Raw genomic sequence first — 21,361 nt, 5'->3', positions numbered from 1 at the left:
TCTTCAGTATTCTTTCCCCTCCAAACACGAGAACCTGTGTTTCTACCAAAAAGGTCTGTTTTGGTTTCATCTGACCATAGCACATTCTCTTCTAGCTCATCCAAATGCTCTCTAGCGAACCGCAGACGGGCCTGGATGTGTACTTTCTTCAGTAGGGGGACACGTCTGGCAGTGCAGGATTTGAGTCCCTGGCGGTGCATTGTGTTACTGATAGTAGCCTTTGTTACTGTGGTCCCAGCTCTCTGTAGGTCATTCACTAGGTCCCCCCGTGTGGTTCTGGGATTTTTGCTCACAGTTCTTGTTATCATTTTGACCCCACAGGGTGAGATCTTGCATAGAGCCCCAGATCGAGGGAGATTATCAGTGGTCTTGTATGTCTTCCATTTTGTAATAATTGCTCCCACAGTTGATTTCTTTACACCAAGCATTTTACCTATTGCAGATTCAGTCTTCCCAGCCTGGTGCAGGTCGACAATTTTGTCTCTTGTGTCCTTCGACAGCTCTTTGGTCTTGGCCATAGTGGAGTTTGGCGTGTGACTGACTGAGTTTGTGGGCAGGTGTCTTTTATACCGATAATGAGTTAAAACAGGTGCCATTAATTCAGGTAACGAGTGGAGCCTCGTTAGACCTCGTCAGAAGAATGAGAATGAGCGGCACATAAAATGAATGAGTGAATGAATATATACAGTGCCCGCCATAATTATTGGCACCCCTGAAAAAGATGTGTTTTTTAGCTTCTAATATTTTTTTTATTCAAATAATATGGGACCTTAATAGAAAAAAAGAGAACAATCCAACCTTCAATACAAGTGCATTCATTCAGTGGGGAAAAAAATCCCACACAAAGAAAAAAATATTTGACATCAAATAATGTGTGTCACAATTATTAGCACCCCTGGTGTTAATACTTTGTACAACCCCCTTTTGCCAACAAAACAAGGTCTGGGGACTGAGATGGCCATGGGAGGAGCTTGATTTTGTGTCTGGTGAACCATTTCTGTGTAGATTTGGCCATATGTTTAGGGTCATTGTCTTGCTGACCAGTGACGACCCATCTTCAGCTTTCGGGCAGTGAGCAACCGATTTTGATTTAAAATTTCCTGGTATTGCAAAGCATTCATGATGCCATGCACCCTAACAAGGTTCCCAGGGCCTTTGGAAGCGAAACAGCCCCACAGCATCACTGACTCACCCCCATACTTCACAGTGGGTATGAGGTGCTTTTCAGCATGCGCATCTTTCGTGGCACGTCAGACCCACTTAGAGTGTTTGTTGCCAAAAAGCTCAATCTTGGTCTCATCTGACCAAAGCGCACGGTCCCAGTTATGTATACATATGTAAGGTTGCAACTATTGACAGGGGTGGCGGAATGTCACTAACACAAAAAAGTAATATTTTTTCTACCAAGTGATTTTCCATAAAATGACATGAATTATGTTAAAGGTACTGGTCTCGCAGGTCCATTTACCAGCCCAAGACACTCAAAATGGGATCCCAGGACCTAGACTAGTCTTGAGAATGACAAAACTACTTGTTCCTGAAACATTTCATGATCTTATCTTGTCAAATAATCCAAAATCCCCATCTCAAGAAATTTAATTTTAATCAGAAACAATCACACAACAGAAATATGTATTACAATTTGGTGAGATGCCTATGTACCTGAGGTGTGGTGCAATATTTCAGGTCTGTTTGTGCAATGTAGTTATACATACGATACCGATGTTGGGTGGACATATTAAAAGGCCAAAAAGTGCACATCGAGTCCAGTCACACTTATTAAACTAAGAATACAATCCAATCACTGGAAAAAGTTAGTGAGGCCTGACCTGTCAAACATCAAGCTTCACTTGCTGCTTGGCATATCTCCAATGTTCAACCTGCAAGAATCCTGCCTCTCCTCTTATCAGCTCCTTTTGGTGACACATGGACAGCAGTTGCAGCCATGTATGGGTCTGCGCTCCCTCCATACGTTATTACAGGAGGCAGCAGATAACACGCTGTGTGTATAAAAGCCAATCGGACGTCAGGCCTCGATTGGGAATCTACGCCAGATCACGCAGACATGGTAAGTCACAAAATCACTCAAAGAGAAGATGTGATTTTACATGGGTCATGTTGTAGGCCAGCAAGAAAGCGTCCAATAAGAGACAAAGGGGAGCGCAGAAGACTTGCTCCAATGTTTTCTCCATGTTTGAGCAGTCACAGATACAAGAGTTCAAAGAGGTAAGACTGGAAAAAAATTTCAATTTATTACAAAGTCTCCATTGTATTTTTTGTTGCCGTTTCCTGTACAGGCTTTTGGTTGCATTGACCAGGACAGAGATGGCGTTATTAAGAAACAAGACCTGAAGGAGACCTATGCACAACTGGGTAATAATTTGATGGAAAAGTTTTGACACCTAAAAATGGACTGAAACACCTACATTTAATAATAATTATGACTGGGTAGTGACATCTGTAATCTGTAAGTAATGATTTATATTCATCATAGTTGTCATGTCATATTTATGACAGTCTTATGACTATGTCATAAGAAGCATTCAAATGAAGTGTAACCAATAATTGTAGCGCTGTAGTTATAATGGTTTTCCTTTCTTAAATTGTAATATGTTTATATTAAGTTTAAAGTATAAATTTCATAAATTTGTTAATTGAAAAAAAAATGGGTGGGGTCAACTTTATTTCAATATAAATTTGAAAATATTTGTACATTGGTCACACAGGTAGGAAACACCATTAGTTAACAGTGTAGATATTGAATTTATTATATAATTTTGTAAATAAAAAGATATATTGTCAATTAATCTCATTACACAACATTTAAATCATTTCATTATCATGAAAAAAAGATTAACATACAAATGACTAAAGTTGATTTGAACATGATCACTTTTGGTTAACTTTTGCAATGTCACTGATGGCGATAGATCCATTTTGACTTGTTCGATCGCTAACAGCCTTCACAGTGAAAATGGATTGGACGTCTATCACTGTTATGGCACTCAATGAGTTATTAAAAAAATGATTTTCAATTAATCTTATGACAATCATTTAATCATTTTTCAATTATTTTAAATTGACATTCATAAATTATTTTATCAGAAGTAGGAAAGCTTACATTTGTTGCCACTGTCCCACTTCAAATGGATTGGACATCTAAGTGTGATAAACTCACTTTGAGAGTTTTTTATTTGGTTTTTAAGAGCCACATGGTCTATCATTGTCAATGTAATGTCAATTTAATTTCATATAATAATTTGCAAACTAATTTTACATCATTTTCATTGCTAGTAATGTAAAAGAAAAATGTATGGCTTGAGTTCAAAAAAATAAATGACTGGTACAAATTTCATCATAATTAGTCAATAGTGTCTTTTATAATGATTTACATTTGCTTAATTTTTTTATCTAAAAAAAAGAAAACCTTTTTTTTCCCCATTGTATTTATTACAAAATATTTTAAATTAAAAAAAGGGGTGAAAAAAAAAATATCGATGAATATTTCCTGGAGGGGCGGCACGGTGGCTGAGTGGTTAGCACGTCTGCCTCACAGTTCTAAGATCAAGGGTTCAATCCCGGGCTTCGGCCTTCCTGTGTGGAGTTTGCATGTTCTCCCCGTGCCTGCGTGGGTTTCCTCCGGGAACTCCGGTTTCCTCCCACATCCCAAAAACATGCAGGGTAGGCTGATTGAACACTCTAAATTGTCCGTAGGTGTGAGTGTGTGCGTGGATGGTTGTATGTCTCCTTGTGCCCTGCAATTGGCTGGCAACCAGTTCAGGGTGTCCCCTGCCTACTGCCCGTAGTTAGCTGGGATAGGCTCCAGCACCTCCGCGACCCTCGTGAGGAAAAGCGGCATGGAAAATGAATGAATGAATGTATTTCCTGGAAGTCTCCAATAAAAGATCACTATTTGCTTCCCAGGAAAGCTAAACATAAAGGAAGAAGAACTGGATGAGATGTTGAACGAGGGCAAAGGTCCCATCAACTTCACCGTCTTCTTATCGCTGTTTGGCGAGAAACTCAATGGTGAGAACTTGACCGGTAGCTTCGATTCCACGACATCGGGCTTTGAATTTAATGCGTTTGGTGTGCAGGGACCGATCCGGAAGACACCATCCTCGCCGCCTTTAAGCTCTTCGACCCCAATGCAACGGGATTCGTCAACAAGGAAGAGTAGGTTCTCATTTTGAATTCATCACCATCACGTTCAATCTTAATTCAACTCTGTTCTGGACCAGATTTCGACGATTATTGATGAACCAGGCGGATAAATTTACAGCAGAAGAGGTTAGCTTGTGGTCTGTTTTTTAGTGTTGCACCGATCCCGAAACTAGTATCCGGAGGGGCCCCGATACGACACTAAAATGCAGGCATCGGTATCAGCGAGCAAAAAGAAATCATTCGAGATTTAGTTTTCAACCGATGGCTCCTCTTCCCAAGATATACTGTACATATAATCTTAGGAGAGTTTTAATTTTGGTAAGTGTTGTTGAATAGATCATATGATCACATTCGTAGTTCGATCACGTTCATTCACATTCAATCGCAGTCATATTTTCGATGTATTGGTATATACTTTAGATGGTTGCTAAATGACATGTCAAATGGTAACACTAGCCAGGATTAAAAATTTCATGAACATTGGCAACATTTACATGGAAAAAATTCTTTTAATCTAATTAGAGGTTGGATTAAAATTATGATCGAATGCACAGTTTTAGATAAACACTGGAATTATTGATCAGAAGAGGATTTGCGTTCATGCATCACACTTTCGGTCAGAACAAATTATTTTGTGCAGATTGACCAAATGGCTTAAAATACAGCAGTTTATTTTATAGAGGGTTGCAAGAGCAGAAACTGCTTTTTCAGTCTTGTCTGTGTTGTCCGCCCTAGTTGTGTTCAAATTTATTCAACCCCCACAGTAGATAAGTGTTCTTGCAAGTCTGACATTTCTTTTTCATCTTGTTTATAATCACATTAAATAATGAGAAATGCAACTGAAATAACAAAAATATTTTTGGGAATATTCCAATTTATGGCCTTTCTGTGATTACTTCATTGACAAAATTATTCAACCCGATAGGTATGTATAACTTTGGTACTTAGTACAACATCCTTTGGAACAATAACATCCTTTAGACGTGAAGCATTGCTTAACACAAGTTTATTGGAGTGATCCACAGGTATATTTGCCCATTCCTCATGGGCAAAGACCTCCAGTTCATTAACAATTCTGGGCTTGCGTGCTGCAACTGCCTTCTTCAAGTACCACCAGATTTTCAATAGGATTGAAGTCTGGTGTTTGCGATGGCCACTCCAGAATCTTCCAGCTCTTCTTTTGCAACCAAGATATGATAAATGTTGAGGTATGCTTAGGATTATTGTCCTGTTGGATGGTCCAACCTCACCCAAGCCTCAGCTTTGTCAATGACTGCATGACATTTTCATCCAAGATCTCCTGTTAGTTAACTGAATTCATAATACCTTGCACACGCTGAAGATTCCCTGTGCCTGATGAAGCAAAACAACCCCATAGCATGACTGACACCCCAGCGTGCTTCACAGTAGATAGGGTGTTCTTTTCTTTATAGGCATCATTCTTTCTCCTCCACACGTAGCGTTGATCCATTAGCCCAAAAAGTTCCAGTTTGGTCTCATCACTCCAGAGAACAGTATCCCAAAGCCTTTGTGGTTTGTCCACATGTTTTTTTGGCATTCTTCTTGTGCTTTGGAGTCAGCAGGCGGTTTGGGCCTGGGAGTTCTTGCATGGAAGCAATCATTTCGCAGTGTGCGTCTTATGGTCTTGGATAAAACCGGAATAACTTCCGATGACATGTCCTGTCGTAGTTCCTCAGCTGTCACCCGGAGATTTTTCTCCACCTTTTCGCTTCAGGTATCACACAGCAGTTGCAGACAGTAACCTCTTTCTACCAGGCCCAGGTAGCATTTCCACTGTGCCTTTAGCTTTAAACTTGCAGACTATTCTCCCAATTGTGTCTCTTGAAATTTTTATGCCTTTTGTTATCGTTTTATATCCATATCCTTCCTTATGAAGTGAAATGACTTCCTCTCTGAACTTTTTTTGACCAAGAAGAGCCATGTGTCACAGTCCTTTAAAATCTGCTTAATTGCTGCTTATTAGGGTTCCGTTCACATCTACAGATGTTTTCATCATCATTTGACAACACCTGATGGAAACCTTTGTTCTTAACAGTGGTGTACTTGGGGGGTTGAATAATTTTGTCAATGAGATAATCATGGAAAGGCCATTAATTGGAATATTCCCCAAAATATTTAGGTTATTTCAGTTGTATTTGTCTATTTGACATGCCATTATTTGATGTGATTATAAACAAGATGAAAAATGAATGTCAAACTTGCAAAAACACTTAATGACTGCGGCCGTCCAATAATTTTGGACACAACTGTATTTGTGCATTTTATTGTCATCACTACTTACATTGTAAATTCTCACTGAAGGTAATTAAACTATGAAAGAACACATGTAGAATTCTGTACTGAGCAAAAAAAAAGGTGAAATAACTAAAAACATGTATGATATTTTAGTATACTCAAAGTAGCCCCCCTTTGCTCTCATTACCTTTTTGCACACTCTTGACATTCTCTTGATGAGCATCAAGAGGGAGTCACCTAAAATGGTTTTTGACTTCACAGGTATGCCTTTTCAGGGTTGAATAGTGTAATTTATTGCTTTATCAATGGGGTCGGAGCCTTCATTTGTGTTGCATTGAATGAGGTGTGTCCAAACATTTGGCCTGTGCTGTACATAAATATGTTTGTCTTGGATAGACCAGTTCAGTCTTGCACCAGCCCTGTCTTCAGCTTGCTCAGCTTTTACTAGCTTTTTAGTAACTGAAACACGTGTCACGATGTCACAGATATGCATGGTAAAAAAAAAAATGTTCCAAATTTTTGGAATAAGTGTTTTAATGCATTATACTTCCACATAAAACTCCCCTTCTCATTAGGAATAAAATCTCGTTCGGGTGAGAATATGTGAACATGAAGCATTTCTGGGCCTCTAAATTTAATAGATGGAAACAACCATTGGCATCAATAAAGATGTTATCAAAAAAAAAAACATTTTTTTTTTTTTTTTTTTTTAAGTTGTATTTTGAGAGCATTCATTCAGTCTTCATTCATTTATTGTCACCCATACCAGGTAGGCACAGAGTTTGTTAAGCAGAGTCCGACCAAGCCATGATAGCATTTTTCTTTACATTAAAGTGACTTTGCAGTAATTTTGTATAAAAGAAAAAAATAATTTTGTATTTGTTTAGAAAAAAAATGTATTAGTACTAGGGTTGTTCCGATCATGTTTTTTTGCTCCGGATCCGATCGTTTTAGTTTGAGTATCTGCCGATCCCGATATTTCCCGATCCGATTGCTTTTTTTTTTTTGCTCCCGATTCAATTCCAATTATTCCCGATAATTTTTCCCGATCATATACATTTTGGCAATGCATTAAGAAAAAAAATGAATAAAACTCGGACGAATATATACATTCAACATACAGCATTTCATCGGCCAATTATATAGCTTATATAGCGAGAGCGAGTGGATAGTGAGGGGAAGAGGATAGTGAACCTACACCGGCTACGACAGTCACGTGACAGAGACACTTAAGAGCCGCGCGCAGTCCCCTCACTATCCACTTGCTCTCGCTATATGATTGGCCGAAGAGTCGAAATGCTCTCCCGTGAAATGCCTGTTTAAAAATGTTCCCGTTGTTTCTTCTTGCGTTCGCTTATAAGTGCCCATTTAAAAAGGAAAAGCGATGGATGATACTACACACAGAGCGTATTATTAACAAATGTTAAAGTTGTATAATCATATAGCGAGAATAAGGAACGTCACTGACAAGCGCAGGCCCCCGCGAGTGGATAGTGAGGGGAATAGGATCGTGCGCCCGCAGCTAACAAGACTCTTAACATTGCATACCGCTTCAACATATTCAATAGTATTTAGTTTTCATTCATTTTAAATTAATATTCTGTCTGAACAAGCTTAACAGAGAATCCACACCGTGCCATCACACATCAAGCAGATGAATATGTAACTTTTTCTCCGCAGTGACAAAAACAGCTGACTGGCCCCAGTAGGTAGGCTACATTAAGGAACAATGAAATTAACAGTTCACCTGCTGTGGCCTGAACGTAGTCTCACACTTTCCTCCTGGTGCGCATGGACTTGAATTGCGTGCCCGCTTGTGCAGTCCCTGTTTTTTCACCTCTTTTATCAACACCATCGTCGTTTTGGGGCGTTTTGAAGAAACTTCGGACACTCAGTTGCCTTGACATTTTTCAGAGTAAGGCCAACGACGTCATGCATCAAGAGAGACAATAGCTAATTAATATGCTCACTCGCTACCCTGTGGTCTGGGGTGTGAATTGCAACCGGTCAAAATGACGGATGGACTTCAGTTTTTTCCGTCACCGTTTTTAAAAAATCGGTCAACGACGGAAAATATTCGGTTAACGCGACCCCTGTTCCCATGATATTTCCAATTGTAGGGAGAGGAATTGTAAGGCTTTAGCCTATTAAAAAATGGCTCCAAAGGCTGCCAAAATTCACTCTTCTCATTTTACGCTGCCTTTTATCTCTCTAAATGGGTAAAACGGCGCCATTACAGATTGAGCGTGAGTGGGTCGCGCGACGCATGCATTAATTGCGTTTAATATTTAATGTGATACATTTTTTTAAATTAATTACCGCCGTTATCGGTACCTTAAGCCTAAACTAAAGACTCTGGATGAGTGTAACATATTATGTCTCTAACGTTAAATACATTTAGAAAACGATTTAATTAAAAAAATATATAAATATATTTAAAAAAGGCATGGCCGATATTTTTTTGCCGATTCCGATACTTTGAAAATGATGTGATCGGACCAGATCGGTCAGGATGCCAATTGATCGGGGCATCTCTAATTAGTACAGTATTAGCAATGGTCGATGCCACACAGCCACATAACATACTCGGTATTGGGAGCCAAATTAAGGTATGGGTGCAACACTATATATACACACATTTTTTTTTAACTTTGAAATATCCAAAGTTGGAGCCATAAGTCATGTGTCTTCTAGGTGGATCAGGCATTTGCGCTGGCTCCCATCGACCCGACAGGGAACATTGACTACAAGTCTCTCTGCTACATCATCACCCACGGAGATGAGAAGGAAGAGTCGTGAACAAGCCTCGCATGGTAGTCATGCGGAAAATGTCGAAAGAAAGAAATACCTACACCAGTGTTTGTGTCAGTTCAGTTCAGAACAGATTCTTTTTCCTTAACACAAGTAACTCCTTAACCCCCCCCCCCCCCCCCCCCGCACGCTTGTGCACATGATGGCATAAAATTAAGTTACTCAAGTCCCAAATTCAATAACTCTCAAAGAGATCCATCATATGTTGAATTTTTTTTAAGCTGTGTCTGGTGCATCTAAGAAAATGTAACTAAAGCTTAATTGAACTGGGAGGACTGTTGATGAATTATCATTTTCAGTGCAAAAGGCGGCGCGAGACGCCAATTCATTTTTGACTGGGAGTGGCAAATGAACGTTCAATAGCAGCCCATAAGTAAAATGTAACGGTCAGTGATGAAACATGACATCTTTTTTCACAAAACCTTTCTCGAGAAAGAAATGGGAATTCATGATGAATTGTTTTTTGTGTTGTTGTTCAATTTAACAAGACAGAAATAGTAGTACAGTATTTGGATCCAGAATGTTAATAGACAAGGACAAGTATGAAAATGCAAGAAAATCTTTAGGGGAAAAAAAGTAATATTTTAAATCATGTAAAACGGTTTAGTTCTAAAATTTTTAATTATCATTGTTGCAAATAGCAAATATCATATTTATAGGTAGTTCAAAAAGTTAATGCAAAATTTTAAAAAAAGATACGATGGCTCTTCATCACAGTGGAAATAAAATAACAATAAAACCTGACCCTGACAAGGATAAGCGGTGTTGAGAATGGATGGACCATATGTGGGTATGAATGGTATATTGATAATTTTATTCATCTCTATTAGTATTATTATTAAATTACATCTTAATAATAAACGGGTGGACACACTTACTGTAAGTCAATTGGTTGAATAATATTTTTTTCCCTATTTTCTACTTAAATATCTTGTTTGTTCTTTTGACAAGAATTAAATTTTGTCATATGCTTATTATATAGTATTTGGAAAATATATTAATATTCTAACTGTTGAAGGCAGATCATGAAGTTGAGGTAAAGGTGTTTCAAATGTGTTATTTCATAGCTCTTTTGTTGTTGTTGTTTTTTTTTAAATACAGTAGTACCTCTACTTATGAACGTCTCTACATACAGAATTTTGAGATTAAGACACGCCTCAATGGGAAAATATTGCCTCTTGTTAAGAAAGTACTCACAGCTCCCAAGTTGACTGAACATAACATACTTATAGCTGCTCTGCAATTGGCTTTTGCCTAGCATTCCTGGCATTCAATTGGCTAAGAGGAATCTCTACCTTATGTGTATGTGTGTATCCCAGCGTCCTGTGCCCCTTGTGTTCCGACAGCTTTATATGAGTGCATTGATTCATTACTCTATTCTTTTTATTTTTATTTTTTTGACATTATGCACAACTCAGATTTTATGTTTATTGTGCAAAAATGTAATTGTAATATATATTTGTTACATGTTTTGATGCATTTTTATGCATTATAAAAGATTTCTGTCTGAATTTTGGGCGGCTTGGAACGGATTACGACATTTAAATGTGACAAATATAACATTTTAAAGTTAAGAAACTACTTACAGAACCAATTAATTTCTTAAGTAGAGGTACCAATATATATATATATATATATATATATATATATATATATATATATATATATATATATATATATATATATATATATATATATATATATATATATATATGCATATATACATATATATATATATATATATATATACAGGGGTGCACATAAGTGGTCCGCATGCGTACTGGACGTAGACAAACGCGCTGGCCCTCAACGGCTTCCATACGCTTTTGCGTACCGATGGCTGACCACTGTATTTGCGGCAGACACGAGAAAATAACTTCTCAAAATGTCGAAGAGGCAGGCCACACTGAGTAATTACTTCCGTGTTCCCCCACCCCCGTCAAAAGATAGACGACAGAGACGTCACCGGAGCTACCGAAAAAAACTACTTTTGCTGAAAAGTGGCTAAAGGAGATACCATGGCTAGAAGCAAATGATGCTCCCCTGTATATATATATATATATATATATAAATATATAGCCTATATATATATATATACAGTGGGGAGAACAAGTATTTGATACACTGCCAATGGGTTTTCCCATTGACTGTGTATCAAATACTTGTTCACTTGGCTACAAGATAAGCAGCGCCAGTAGCCAGAAGGAGCCTCCATGGAAACGAAGGCTAGATGAAGAACTGGACAGCTCCAGGGCCCGACAAGATTCATGCCTACTGGCTTAAGAGGCTAACTGCACTCCATGAACGCCTAGCAGCACAAATGAACCAGCTGCTGAGGTCGGGGACCCACCCAGAGTGGCTAACCCAAGGTCCGACAGTCCTCATCATGAAGGACCCCCAGAAGGGGACAGTACCATCCAACTACCGGCCTATCACCTGCCTCAGCACCACATGGAAGCTCCTATCAGGCATATTGGCGGCTAAAATGAGCAGGCACATGGCACAGAAAGGGATTGGCAATAACACCAGGGGAGCCAAGCACCAACTACTGGTGGACAGGGCAGTCGTCTGGGACTGCAGAGCTAGGAGCACCAACCTGTGCACCGCCTGGATTGACTACAAGAAAGCCTATGACTCAATGCCACAGACATGGATTCTGGAATGCTTGAAGCTGTATAACATCAACAGGACACTAAGGATCTTCCTCCAGAACTCGATGGGGCTGTGGAAGACAACTCTCGAAGCCAACACGAAGCCAGTTGCACATGTGAGCATCAAATTCGGTATCTACCAAGGAGATGCTCTGTCACCCCTGCTGTTCTGCATAGGCCTAAACCCCCTCAGCCAGATCATCACCAAGAGTGGTTTCGGGTACTGGTTCCTAAGTGGAAAAACCATCAGTCACCTCCTCTACATGGATGACATCAAGCTGTATGCCAAGAACGAGCGTGACATCGACTCCCTGATCCACCTCACGAGAATAAAAAGCAATGACATCGGGATGTCATTCGGACAAGATAAGTGTGGGCGAATGGTATCCAGAAGAGGGAAGGTGATCTCAACTGAAGGGGCTGAACTACTTGAAGGCAACATAACAGATGTGCAGGACAGCTACGAGTACCTGGGGATCCCACAGGCAAGTGGAAACCATGAGGAAGCAACTCGAAGGTCTGCCACAACCAAATACCTACAGAGGGTGAGGCAGGTCCTCAAGGGTCAGCTGAATGGCAAGAATAAGATCCAGGCCATTAACAGCTATGCTCTACCAGTAATCAGATACCCTGCTGGCATCGTATCCTGGCCACTGGAAGAGATGCAGGCTACGGACATCAAGACAAGGAAGCTCCTTACAATGCACGGAGGGTTTCACCCTAAGTCCAGCATCCTGAGGCTCTACACAAAGCGGAAAGAGGGAGGCCGAGGACTAGTGAGCATCAGAGCCACGATCCAGGAGGAAACTACATCCCTCCAAGAGTACATAATGAAAATGGCCCCCAGTGATGACCTGCTCGGTGAATGCCTCAGGCAACAGAACCCCAATAAGGAGGAGGACCCTGAGGAGCTACCATGGATGGACAAGCCCCTGCATGGTGTGTACCACCGACAAATCGAGGAGGTAGCTGACATGGGAAAAACATACCAGTGGCTGGAAAAGGCCGGACTGAAAGACTACACGGAGGCACTGATCATGGCAGCACAAGAACAAGCCCTTAACACAAGAGCAATAGAGGCTGGGGTCTATCACACCAGACAGGACCCCGGGTGCAGGCTATGCAAAGAGGCCCCTGAGACAGTCCAGCACATCACAGCAGGGTGTAAGATGCTAGCAGGCAAGGCATACATGGAACGACATAACCAGGTAGCAGGCATAGTGTACAGGAACATCTGTGCCGAGTACGGACTGGAGAACCCAGAGTCAAGGTGGGGGTCACCTCAGAAGGTGGTCAAGAACAACCGAGCCAAGATCCTCTGGGACTTCCAGATCCAGACAAACAAACTGGTGATGGCCAACCAGCCTGACATAGTGGTGGTGGATAAACATCAGAAGACAGCAGTAGTGATAGATGTAGCAATCCCGAGCAATAGCAACATCAGGAAAAAAGAACATGAAAAGCCGGAGAAATATCAAGGGTTGAAGGAAGAGTTGGAGAAAATGTGGGGAGTGAAGGCAAGAGTGGTGCCAGTAGTGATCGGGACACTAGGGGCAGTAACCCTCAAGCTGGGTGCATGGCTCCAACAAATACCAGGAACAACGTCCAACATCTCGATTCAGAAGAGTGCAATCCTAGGGACAGCTAAGATCCTGCGCCTCTGGTAGAGGACCCGAGCTTGAAACGAGAGACCATACCGCCCGGGTGGGCTGTCAAACGATTAAAATTTTTATTCGAGTTAATCACAGCCAATTAATCGTAATTAATTGCAATTCAAACCATCTATAAAATATGCCATATTTTTCTGTAAAATTTTGTTGGAATGGAAAGATAAGACACAAGACGGATATATACATCCAACATACTGTACATAAGTTATGTATTTGTTTATTATAGCAATAAATCAGCAAGATGGCATTAACATTAACATTCTGTTAAAGCGATCCATGGATAGAAAGACTTGTAGTTCTTAAAAGATAAATGTTAGTACAAGTTATAGAAATTTCATATTAAAACCCCTCTAAATGTTTCCGTTTAAATAAAATTTTAAAATTTTCAAACAAAAAATAAACTCGTAGCTTGGAATTGTTGATGTCAATAATTACACAATGCTCATTGTGCTGAAACCCATAAAATATGTCGCACCCAAGCGCGCAACCGCTTTTGTTTTAACCCAGCCATAAAACTAAGGTAATTAATTATATTTATTATTCCAAAAGTCTGTCATTTTTAGCTTATAATCATTAATTGATGTCTAATTTCGTCTATTTCGTTTAAAAAAAAAAAAAGACTTTAAAAAATTATTCACTCGCATATTTCAAACTCTTAAACAAATGAAAAAAATGGCGTCTGTAAAAAAGTCACGGATGTCTACCTCATAACTATTGCTCAATTGTATTTTTTTTTTTTTTTGGTTACTGTTGCATTTTCTCCGATATGTTAGATGATAAATAATCGATCCAAACAAAGAAGAATTGAAAAATAAAACGTTTTAAAGGGGTAAATATATGAAAAAGAAAATCTCGACCACTCCTTGATGTCTGCGATTTCTGCATCGCGACCCTTGTTATATTGCCATGTTTCACACATAAAATCCCCCAGAAATCCAGCTGTGGGCGTTCACAACTGTGTCTGGACACAGTGATTGCTACATGGAGTCTGTGGATCGAAACAAGATAAGTACGCAATAATATCGTGTTAAAATCACGGCGTCTGTAATTCTGCTCTCGCGTGCTCTCGCCTCCAGATAAGGTTTTGCTGTTTAAAAAACTTTTTTTTTTTTCAAAAAGCCCTCATGTTCAAAATTTTTCTTCCTCCAGAAAATGGAGATTTTAAGCTTTCTAATGATGTACCACACATGCATATCGGACAATTTTGAAATTTGGCCAAATTGGGGGTCTCAGAGTGGAACTTCAAGTCACCTGAGTGTTTTTCGCCATATGTGTATACTGTGTATATATATATATATATATATATATATGTATATGTATATATATATATATATATATATTTATACAGGCTTTATATATATACACACACACACACACGTATATATATATATATATATATATATACAGTGCCTGGCAAAAGTATTCGGCCCCCTTCAATCTTGCAACCTTTCGCCACATTTCAGGCTTCAAACATAAAGATATGAAATTTAATTTTTTTGTCAAGAATCCACAACAAGTGGGACACAATCGTGAAGTGGAACAACATTTATTGGATAATTTAAACTTTTTCAACAAATAAAAAACTGAAAAGTGGGGCGTGCAATATTATTCGGCCCCTTTACTTTCAGTGCAGCAAACTCACTCCAGAAGTTCAGTGAGGATCTCTGAATGATCCAATGTTGTCCTAAATGACCGATGATGATAAATAGAATCCACCTGTGTGTAATCAAGTCTCCGTATAAATGCACCTGCTCTGTGATAGTCTCAGGGTTCTGTTTAAAGTGCAGAGAGCATTATGAAAACCAAGGAACACACCAGGCAGGTCCGAGATACTGTTGTGGAGAAGTTTAAAGCCGGATTTGGATACAAAAAGATTTCCCAAGCTTTAAACATCTCAAGGAGCACTTTGCAAGCCATCATATTGAAATGGAAGGAGCATCAGACCACTGCAAATCTACCAAGACCCGGCCGTCCTTCCAAACTTTCTTCTCAAACATGGAGAAAACTGATAAGAGATGCAGCCAAGAGGCCCATGATCACTCTGGATGAACTGCAGAGATCTACAGCTGAGGTGGGAGAGTCTGTCCATAGGACAACAATCAGTCGTACACTGCACAAATCTGGCCTTTATGGAAGAGTGGCAAGAAGAAAGCCATTTCTCAAAGATATCCATAAAAAGTCTCGTTTAGAGTTTGCCACAGGCCACCTGGGAGACACACCAAACATGTGGAAGAAGGTGCTCTGGTCAGATGAAACCAAAATTGAACTTTTTGGCCACAATGCAAAACGATATGTTTGGCGTAAAAGTAACACAGCTCATCACCCTGAACACACCATCCCAACTGTCAAACATGGTGGTGGCAGCATCATGGTTTGGGCCTGCTTTTCTTCAGCAGGGACAGGGAAGATGGTTAAAATTGACGGGAAGATGGATGCAGCCAAATACAGGAACATTCTGGAAGAAAACCTGTTGGTATCTGCACAAGACCTGAGACTGGGACGGAGATTTATCTTCCAACAGGACAATGATCCAAAACATAAAGCCAAATCTACAATGGAATGGTTCAAAAATAAACGTATCCAGGTGTTAGAATGGCCAAGTCAAAGTCCAGACCTGAATCCAATCGAGAATCTGTGGAAAGAGCTGAAGACTGCTGTTCACAAACACTCTCCATCCAACCTCACTGAGCTCGAGCTGTTTTGCAAGGAAGAATGGGCAAGAATGTCAGTCTCTCAATGTGCAAAACTGATAGAAACATACCCCAAGCGACTTGCAGCTGTAATTGGAGCAAAAGGTGGCGCTACAAAGTATTAACGCAAGGGGGCCGAATAATATTGCACGCCCCACTTTTCAGTTTTTTATTTGTTAAAAAAGTTTAAATTATCCAATAAATGTTGTTCCACTTCACGATAGTGTCCCACTTGTTGTTGATTCTTGACAAAAAAATTAAATTTCATATCTTTATGTTTGAAGCCTGAAATGTGGCGAAAGGTTGCAAGATTCAAGGGGGCCGAATACTTTTGCAAGGCACTGTATATATATATATATATATATATATATATATATATATATATACACATAAAACTTAAGAGCAAGTTACAAATCCCACAAAAATAGAAGTCATATAAGAGTTAATTTAATCAATAGTGGTAATAAGTAGGAAGAATTGCTTGTCTTGTCTGCTCTTTCATCTGGAGATTTTGGTCACCAAGACAACACAAATATTTGACGGATGCTCGTTTCTGTTCGGTGTCCAAGTTCCCATTCTACACGTGCCCTTAGAGTCACCCCAAACCAACCATCAAGCCCCTTTTACAGCTGCCATTCCTGTTGCCATGGATATGACAACAAACCCCCAGTTAAAATCCAAGTGGCCTCTTTTTTCTGCTCGCTCATATATAAATAGGAAGGCGCATTTGAAAATCCATACGACAGGACCGACTGCTGAGTCGCATCCAAATGAACGCGGGTCGAGATGCCGATTGCATCTGGGGCGTCAGGCCGAGTGGATGTGGGATTCTCGGACACGCTCAAGGCGGCAGCCAAATTTGACCACAGGAACTGCGACTCGTATCTGCAACGGTGGGAAGGTTACTGCCAACTCGCACTGGTAGAGCTGCTAAAAAGAAAATTCTTTGAAGTAATCTCAGCTTTTCATTGTTGTCATCAATTTGCAGATATTTGGAACAGAGGAAGAAAAACAAAACTACCAAAACTGAGGTAGGAAATCCCTTCTGATGAGCTTTTTTAAAATATACAGCAAGCCAATGTACAGTGAAGCTATCATTGCTGTTTCAGGACAAAGAAGGCAGCGTGGACCATTCAAGTAAAGTGCACAAATGTCCAAATCAATATTGAATTCACAAATTGAAATTCCTTCATTTGTTTTCAGGTAACAAGTCTAACGTCAGTGAAAAACAACTCAAGATGGAAGACAGTGAGGACCAAATAAGCAGCAAAGCATCTATTGGTCAGCCAACCAAAAAGTCTCATTTGTGTCTTCTACTTTAAATGCCTCAGACCATGTTGACCATTCACAGTGACTGCCATGTTAGGTGTTATTTAAGTGCCGTGATTTGTTTTACCTGTTTATGAGGCTGTGTAAGATAAAAATAGGGAAGCTGCTAAAAATGTAGTGCCATTTGATTTTGTACACTTGGATAACATTAAAATGGGTTCAAATCATAGCATTTCGATTGAATTTTTTCCCACGTGACAATTGCTCGCTTCCTTCATCAAAGAGAAGACATGTAATTCTTAAAAGATAAATGTTAATATGAGTTATAATCATTTGATATTAAAACCCCTCTTAATTTTTTTCGTTTTAATGAAATTTAGAAGGTCGGCAATGTTGTTGACGACGCAATGCACTCTGGGGCAGTGACGTCACTGGGCGGTGCTGCTGGGCTACCACAGCGTAAAAAAAAAAAAATCACTTTTAAGCTACATAAGCATGTCGTCGGTTCTGCCTTTCCAATTTCTACCTGAGCGGACAAGTGATGAACAGGACAGAACTGTCGATATTTCACAAAACGAGCAGCAAAAGCAATTAAACCAAGGTCTCCAGCGGGATTAAAACCCACGTTTGTGGTCCGACAGACAAGCGTGTAGACCACAGGATTATATTTCCGCGTGACGTCAGAGTCTTGATTTTTCTGATAATTCAATCGCAACCCACATGCGTTTTCTGTCTCTTTGCTGTAAAACCTGGGTCCGTGACATTAGGTTGGGATCAATAAAGAAAAAGAAAAAACAGAGTGAAAACCACGGTGAGAGGCAGACGAACGAAACAAAAACAAGGCAAGGATGCAACTAGCAACAACGGGATATACAAAACAAGCAAGTCAATTCTCGGCAAGACGTCTAGGATCGGATCGGTTTACAGACACTGCTGATGAGCTGGAATTGGATGCAGGTACGACATTGGGAACTCAGCCCACAGCTCTGTGACAAAACAATCTGACCAGCAACAGAATGTCACAAAATCATGTCAGTTGTCATACTAGCTTCGCTTGCTAGCCAGCACAGCTATTCTCCCAGTGCAGCCCAACCACGTGATCACCCCTAGCGTGCATTGCGCTCATAAAACATGACGCCCTCCGTAGGTCTGTACTAAATATTATAGATTTTTAAATCAACGGCAATAACATTTGTTTCTACAAGTCTTTAAGGTTCCCTTGAACATTGGCTGTCACTGATGGCAATAAGACTTCCAATACATTTGAACTGGTAGGTCTGACAGTGAGTAATAATGTTTGAGTGCTATTCACGGCGATAGACAACCAATCCATTTTGACTAATTGGATTGGACATCTGTTGCTGTCACAGGCAGCCAATAAGGTAAACTACATCATAAAATAATAATACAGCAAACAGGCATTTTAGTAGTTTTGTTCTGAAATGTCAAAAATTCTCGACAACAGGCATCAAGGGGTTGAGTAAATCAAATAGGAGTGTCAATGTTATTGCATTGATAATACTATTATCTTTTGATTTTGACTCCCCTTGAGTGTCAAATGTTGTAGTACCATGTTGAAACATGAATGATGTGAATGGACAAAGATGTGAATCTTGTATTGAAAGGATTTTTAGTACAGCCATACATTACACAAGCTGTCACTCATTAAATAAAGCCAAAAGGGATGGATGGACTCGCAAATTGGAATAAGGAAGTGTGGCCATACGACAGTGTTAACACCTTTTGTGATGTCACACTCTAGACCAGGGGTCAAGGGCGGACTGGCATACGGGGATACTGGGGATTTCCCCGATGAGCTGATGGGCAAATGAGCGGAACCTAAAATTAGCGCACCTGTGTAATCCAGGCATTACGGTAAATGCAGCAAGCGGCAAGGCAGTCGACTTCCCTGTGCTAGCTTTGTTCCCAACTCTTAAAAACAATCTCAACACTCTAAAATATATGCCACCATTGTCATCATTTAAAAATGAAATCATGTCGCCTGCTCTTAAAACCACTCCATCTTACATGTGTGTTACATGCACTGTCATGTCAGTCCAATATTATGTGATTGCCCTGAGCAACGAGTTGTTGTAGTAAATTGTAGGTTACAGTTCTCATTTTTGTGGCACTGTAAATCCACAAATCTGAAAAAGTACTGGCCAAGGTTGGTGAATATTAATAGTAGACCTCTCTGACTACTACCATACTCAAAACATTTTTACTGTACCAATATTTAGAAAAATGAATTAAAAGTCCTACATGTATACAGTGGGGCAAATACCGTATTGGCCCAAATATAAGACGGTGTTTTTTGCATTGAAATAAGATTGAAAAAGAGGGGGGTCGTCTTATATTCCCGGTCTAGACATTATACCCATTCACGACGCTAGATGACGCCAGATCTCATTGAAGCGATGTTCTGTCATGACAGATCTCAGCTACTAGTTTAACCAGTTTGCATTATTTTATTGGAATGTTTTTCCTTATTCAGATTTGTTTCAAACTACAGTTACAGTTAGACTTCACTTTGATGGTTATTATTTACATTTCAAAAACCAGAAGCCATGCATTTATGAATATGATTGCACTTTAGTTTACATATTTAAATGTTGATATTAAGATTTGAATGAGGCAAAATAGCATGCTTTTTCTCTCAAATATATTGTTATCATTCGTTTCAGATGTACTGGAATTATTTTCTGTATAAAAATTAATTTGGTGTTCAAAAAGTCTTTTTTCAAACTTGAGTCTTGAAAAAGAGGGGGTATTCTTATAATCAGGGCCGTCTTATATTCGGGCCAATACGGTAAGTATTTAGTCAACCACTAATTGTTCAAGTTCTCCCACATGAAAATATTAAAGGCCTGTAATTGTCAACATGGGTAAACCTCAAACATGAAAGACAGAATATGGGAAAAAAAACCAGAAAATCACATTGTTTGATTTTTAAAGAATTTATTTGCAAATCATGGTGGAAAATAAGTATTTGGTCAATACCAAAAGTTAATCTCAATACTTTGTTATGTACCCTTTGTTGGCAATAACGGAGGCCAAACGTTTTCTGTAACTCTTCACAAGCATTTCACACACTGTTGCTGGTATTTTGGCCCATTCCTCCAAGCAGATCTCCTCTAGAGCAATGATGTTTTGGGGCTGTCGTTGGGCAACACGGACTTTCAACTCCCTCCACAGATTTTCTATGGGGTTGAGATCTGGAGACTGGCAAGGCCACTCCAGGACGTTGAACTGCTTCTTACGAAGCCACTCCTTTGTCGCCTTGGCTGTGTGTTTGGGATCATTGTCATGCTGAAAGACCCAGCCGCGTCTCATCTTCAATGCCCTTGCTGAAGGAAGGACATTTTCACTCAAAATCTCTCGATACATGGTCCCATTCATTCTTTCCTTTACACAGATCAGTTGTCCTGGTCCCTTTGCAGAAAAACAGCCCCAAAGCATGATGAATCCACCCCTATGCTTCACAGTAGTTCAGTATTCTTTCTCCTCCAAACACGAGAACCTGTGTTGCTACCAAAAAGTTTTTATTTTGTTTTTGTTTGTTTTTTTGTTTTTGATTTGTTTTTGTTTTTTTAACCTGTCCTGGTCAGCTGTTTGACACAGAGAATGGAAGTCTAAGTGCCCGGATAGTCTGAACAGTTTTAATGTTTCACATTGAGAGTCTGACATACTCCCGTTGTGATCATTCAAAATACCTTTTTATTATGACAAAACAGCGAACAGGAGGGGATTATGGGGGGACAGAAGAAAAGAAATACAAAAGAAGAAAGGAAAGAAACACATACACAAACAAAACAAGAAATACATTGAACAACTAGACTAGTCACTAATA

The 21,361-nt window shown here is 39.6% G+C and overlaps 2 protein-coding genes across 5 annotated transcripts in view; both read left to right on the top strand.

Annotated features, from left to right (window-relative positions):
• LOC130911343 (hexokinase-4) overlaps positions 1 to 1,984 on the top strand; it is a gene marked incomplete at its 5' end in the record, with an annotated part of 42,599 nt that extends 40,615 nt beyond the window's left edge. The window contains one exon of the mRNA XM_057829228.1: positions 1,911 to 1,984. The remainder of the gene's footprint in view (positions 1 to 1,910) is intronic.
• Positions 1,949 to 17,580, top strand: LOC130911342 (myosin regulatory light chain 2, atrial isoform-like). Of its 4 annotated transcripts, none has more exons than XM_057829224.1 (9): positions 1,949 to 2,068; positions 2,125 to 2,226; positions 2,298 to 2,373; positions 3,925 to 4,029; positions 4,098 to 4,176; positions 16,960 to 17,135; positions 17,231 to 17,273; positions 17,352 to 17,379; positions 17,446 to 17,580. In XM_057829224.1, exons 1-9 carry the CDS (start codon positions 2,066 to 2,068, stop codon positions 17,503 to 17,505), a joined length of 672 nt encoding a protein of 223 aa, XP_057685207.1. In that variant the 5' UTR covers positions 1,949 to 2,065; the 3' UTR covers positions 17,506 to 17,580. The 4 variants fall into 4 exon arrangements, with proteins under 4 accessions (XP_057685207.1, XP_057685208.1, XP_057685210.1 ...); XM_057829225.1 differs by having other exon boundaries at positions 1,954 to 2,068; positions 16,960 to 17,143; positions 17,446 to 17,551; XM_057829227.1 differs by lacking the exons at positions 16,960 to 17,135; positions 17,231 to 17,273; positions 17,352 to 17,379; positions 17,446 to 17,580 and adding exons at positions 4,242 to 4,290; positions 9,115 to 10,742 and having other exon boundaries at positions 2,051 to 2,068.
• The last annotated feature ends 3,781 nt before the right edge of the window (positions 17,581 to 21,361 follow it).

Source organism: Corythoichthys intestinalis, unplaced genomic scaffold (genome assembly GCF_030265065.1).
Source record: "Corythoichthys intestinalis isolate RoL2023-P3 unplaced genomic scaffold, ASM3026506v1 HiC_scaffold_28, whole genome shotgun sequence".
Classification (NCBI taxonomy): Eukaryota; Metazoa; Chordata; class Actinopteri; order Syngnathiformes; family Syngnathidae; genus Corythoichthys; species Corythoichthys intestinalis.
The sequence above is the reverse complement of the archived record's forward strand: the minus strand, read 5'-3'. Positions and strand labels throughout refer to the sequence as shown.

Excerpts from the sequence above, each read along its gene's own strand:
- LOC130911342 (XM_057829224.1), top strand. Across the intron at positions 4,030-4,097 it reads GTTTGGCGAGAAACTCAATG|GGACCGATCCGGAAGACACC; the intron begins GTGAGAACTTGA and ends TTTGGTGTGCAG. Across the intron at positions 17,136-17,230 it reads TGCGACTCGTATCTGCAACG|ATATTTGGAACAGAGGAAGA; the intron begins GTGGGAAGGTTA and ends ATCAATTTGCAG.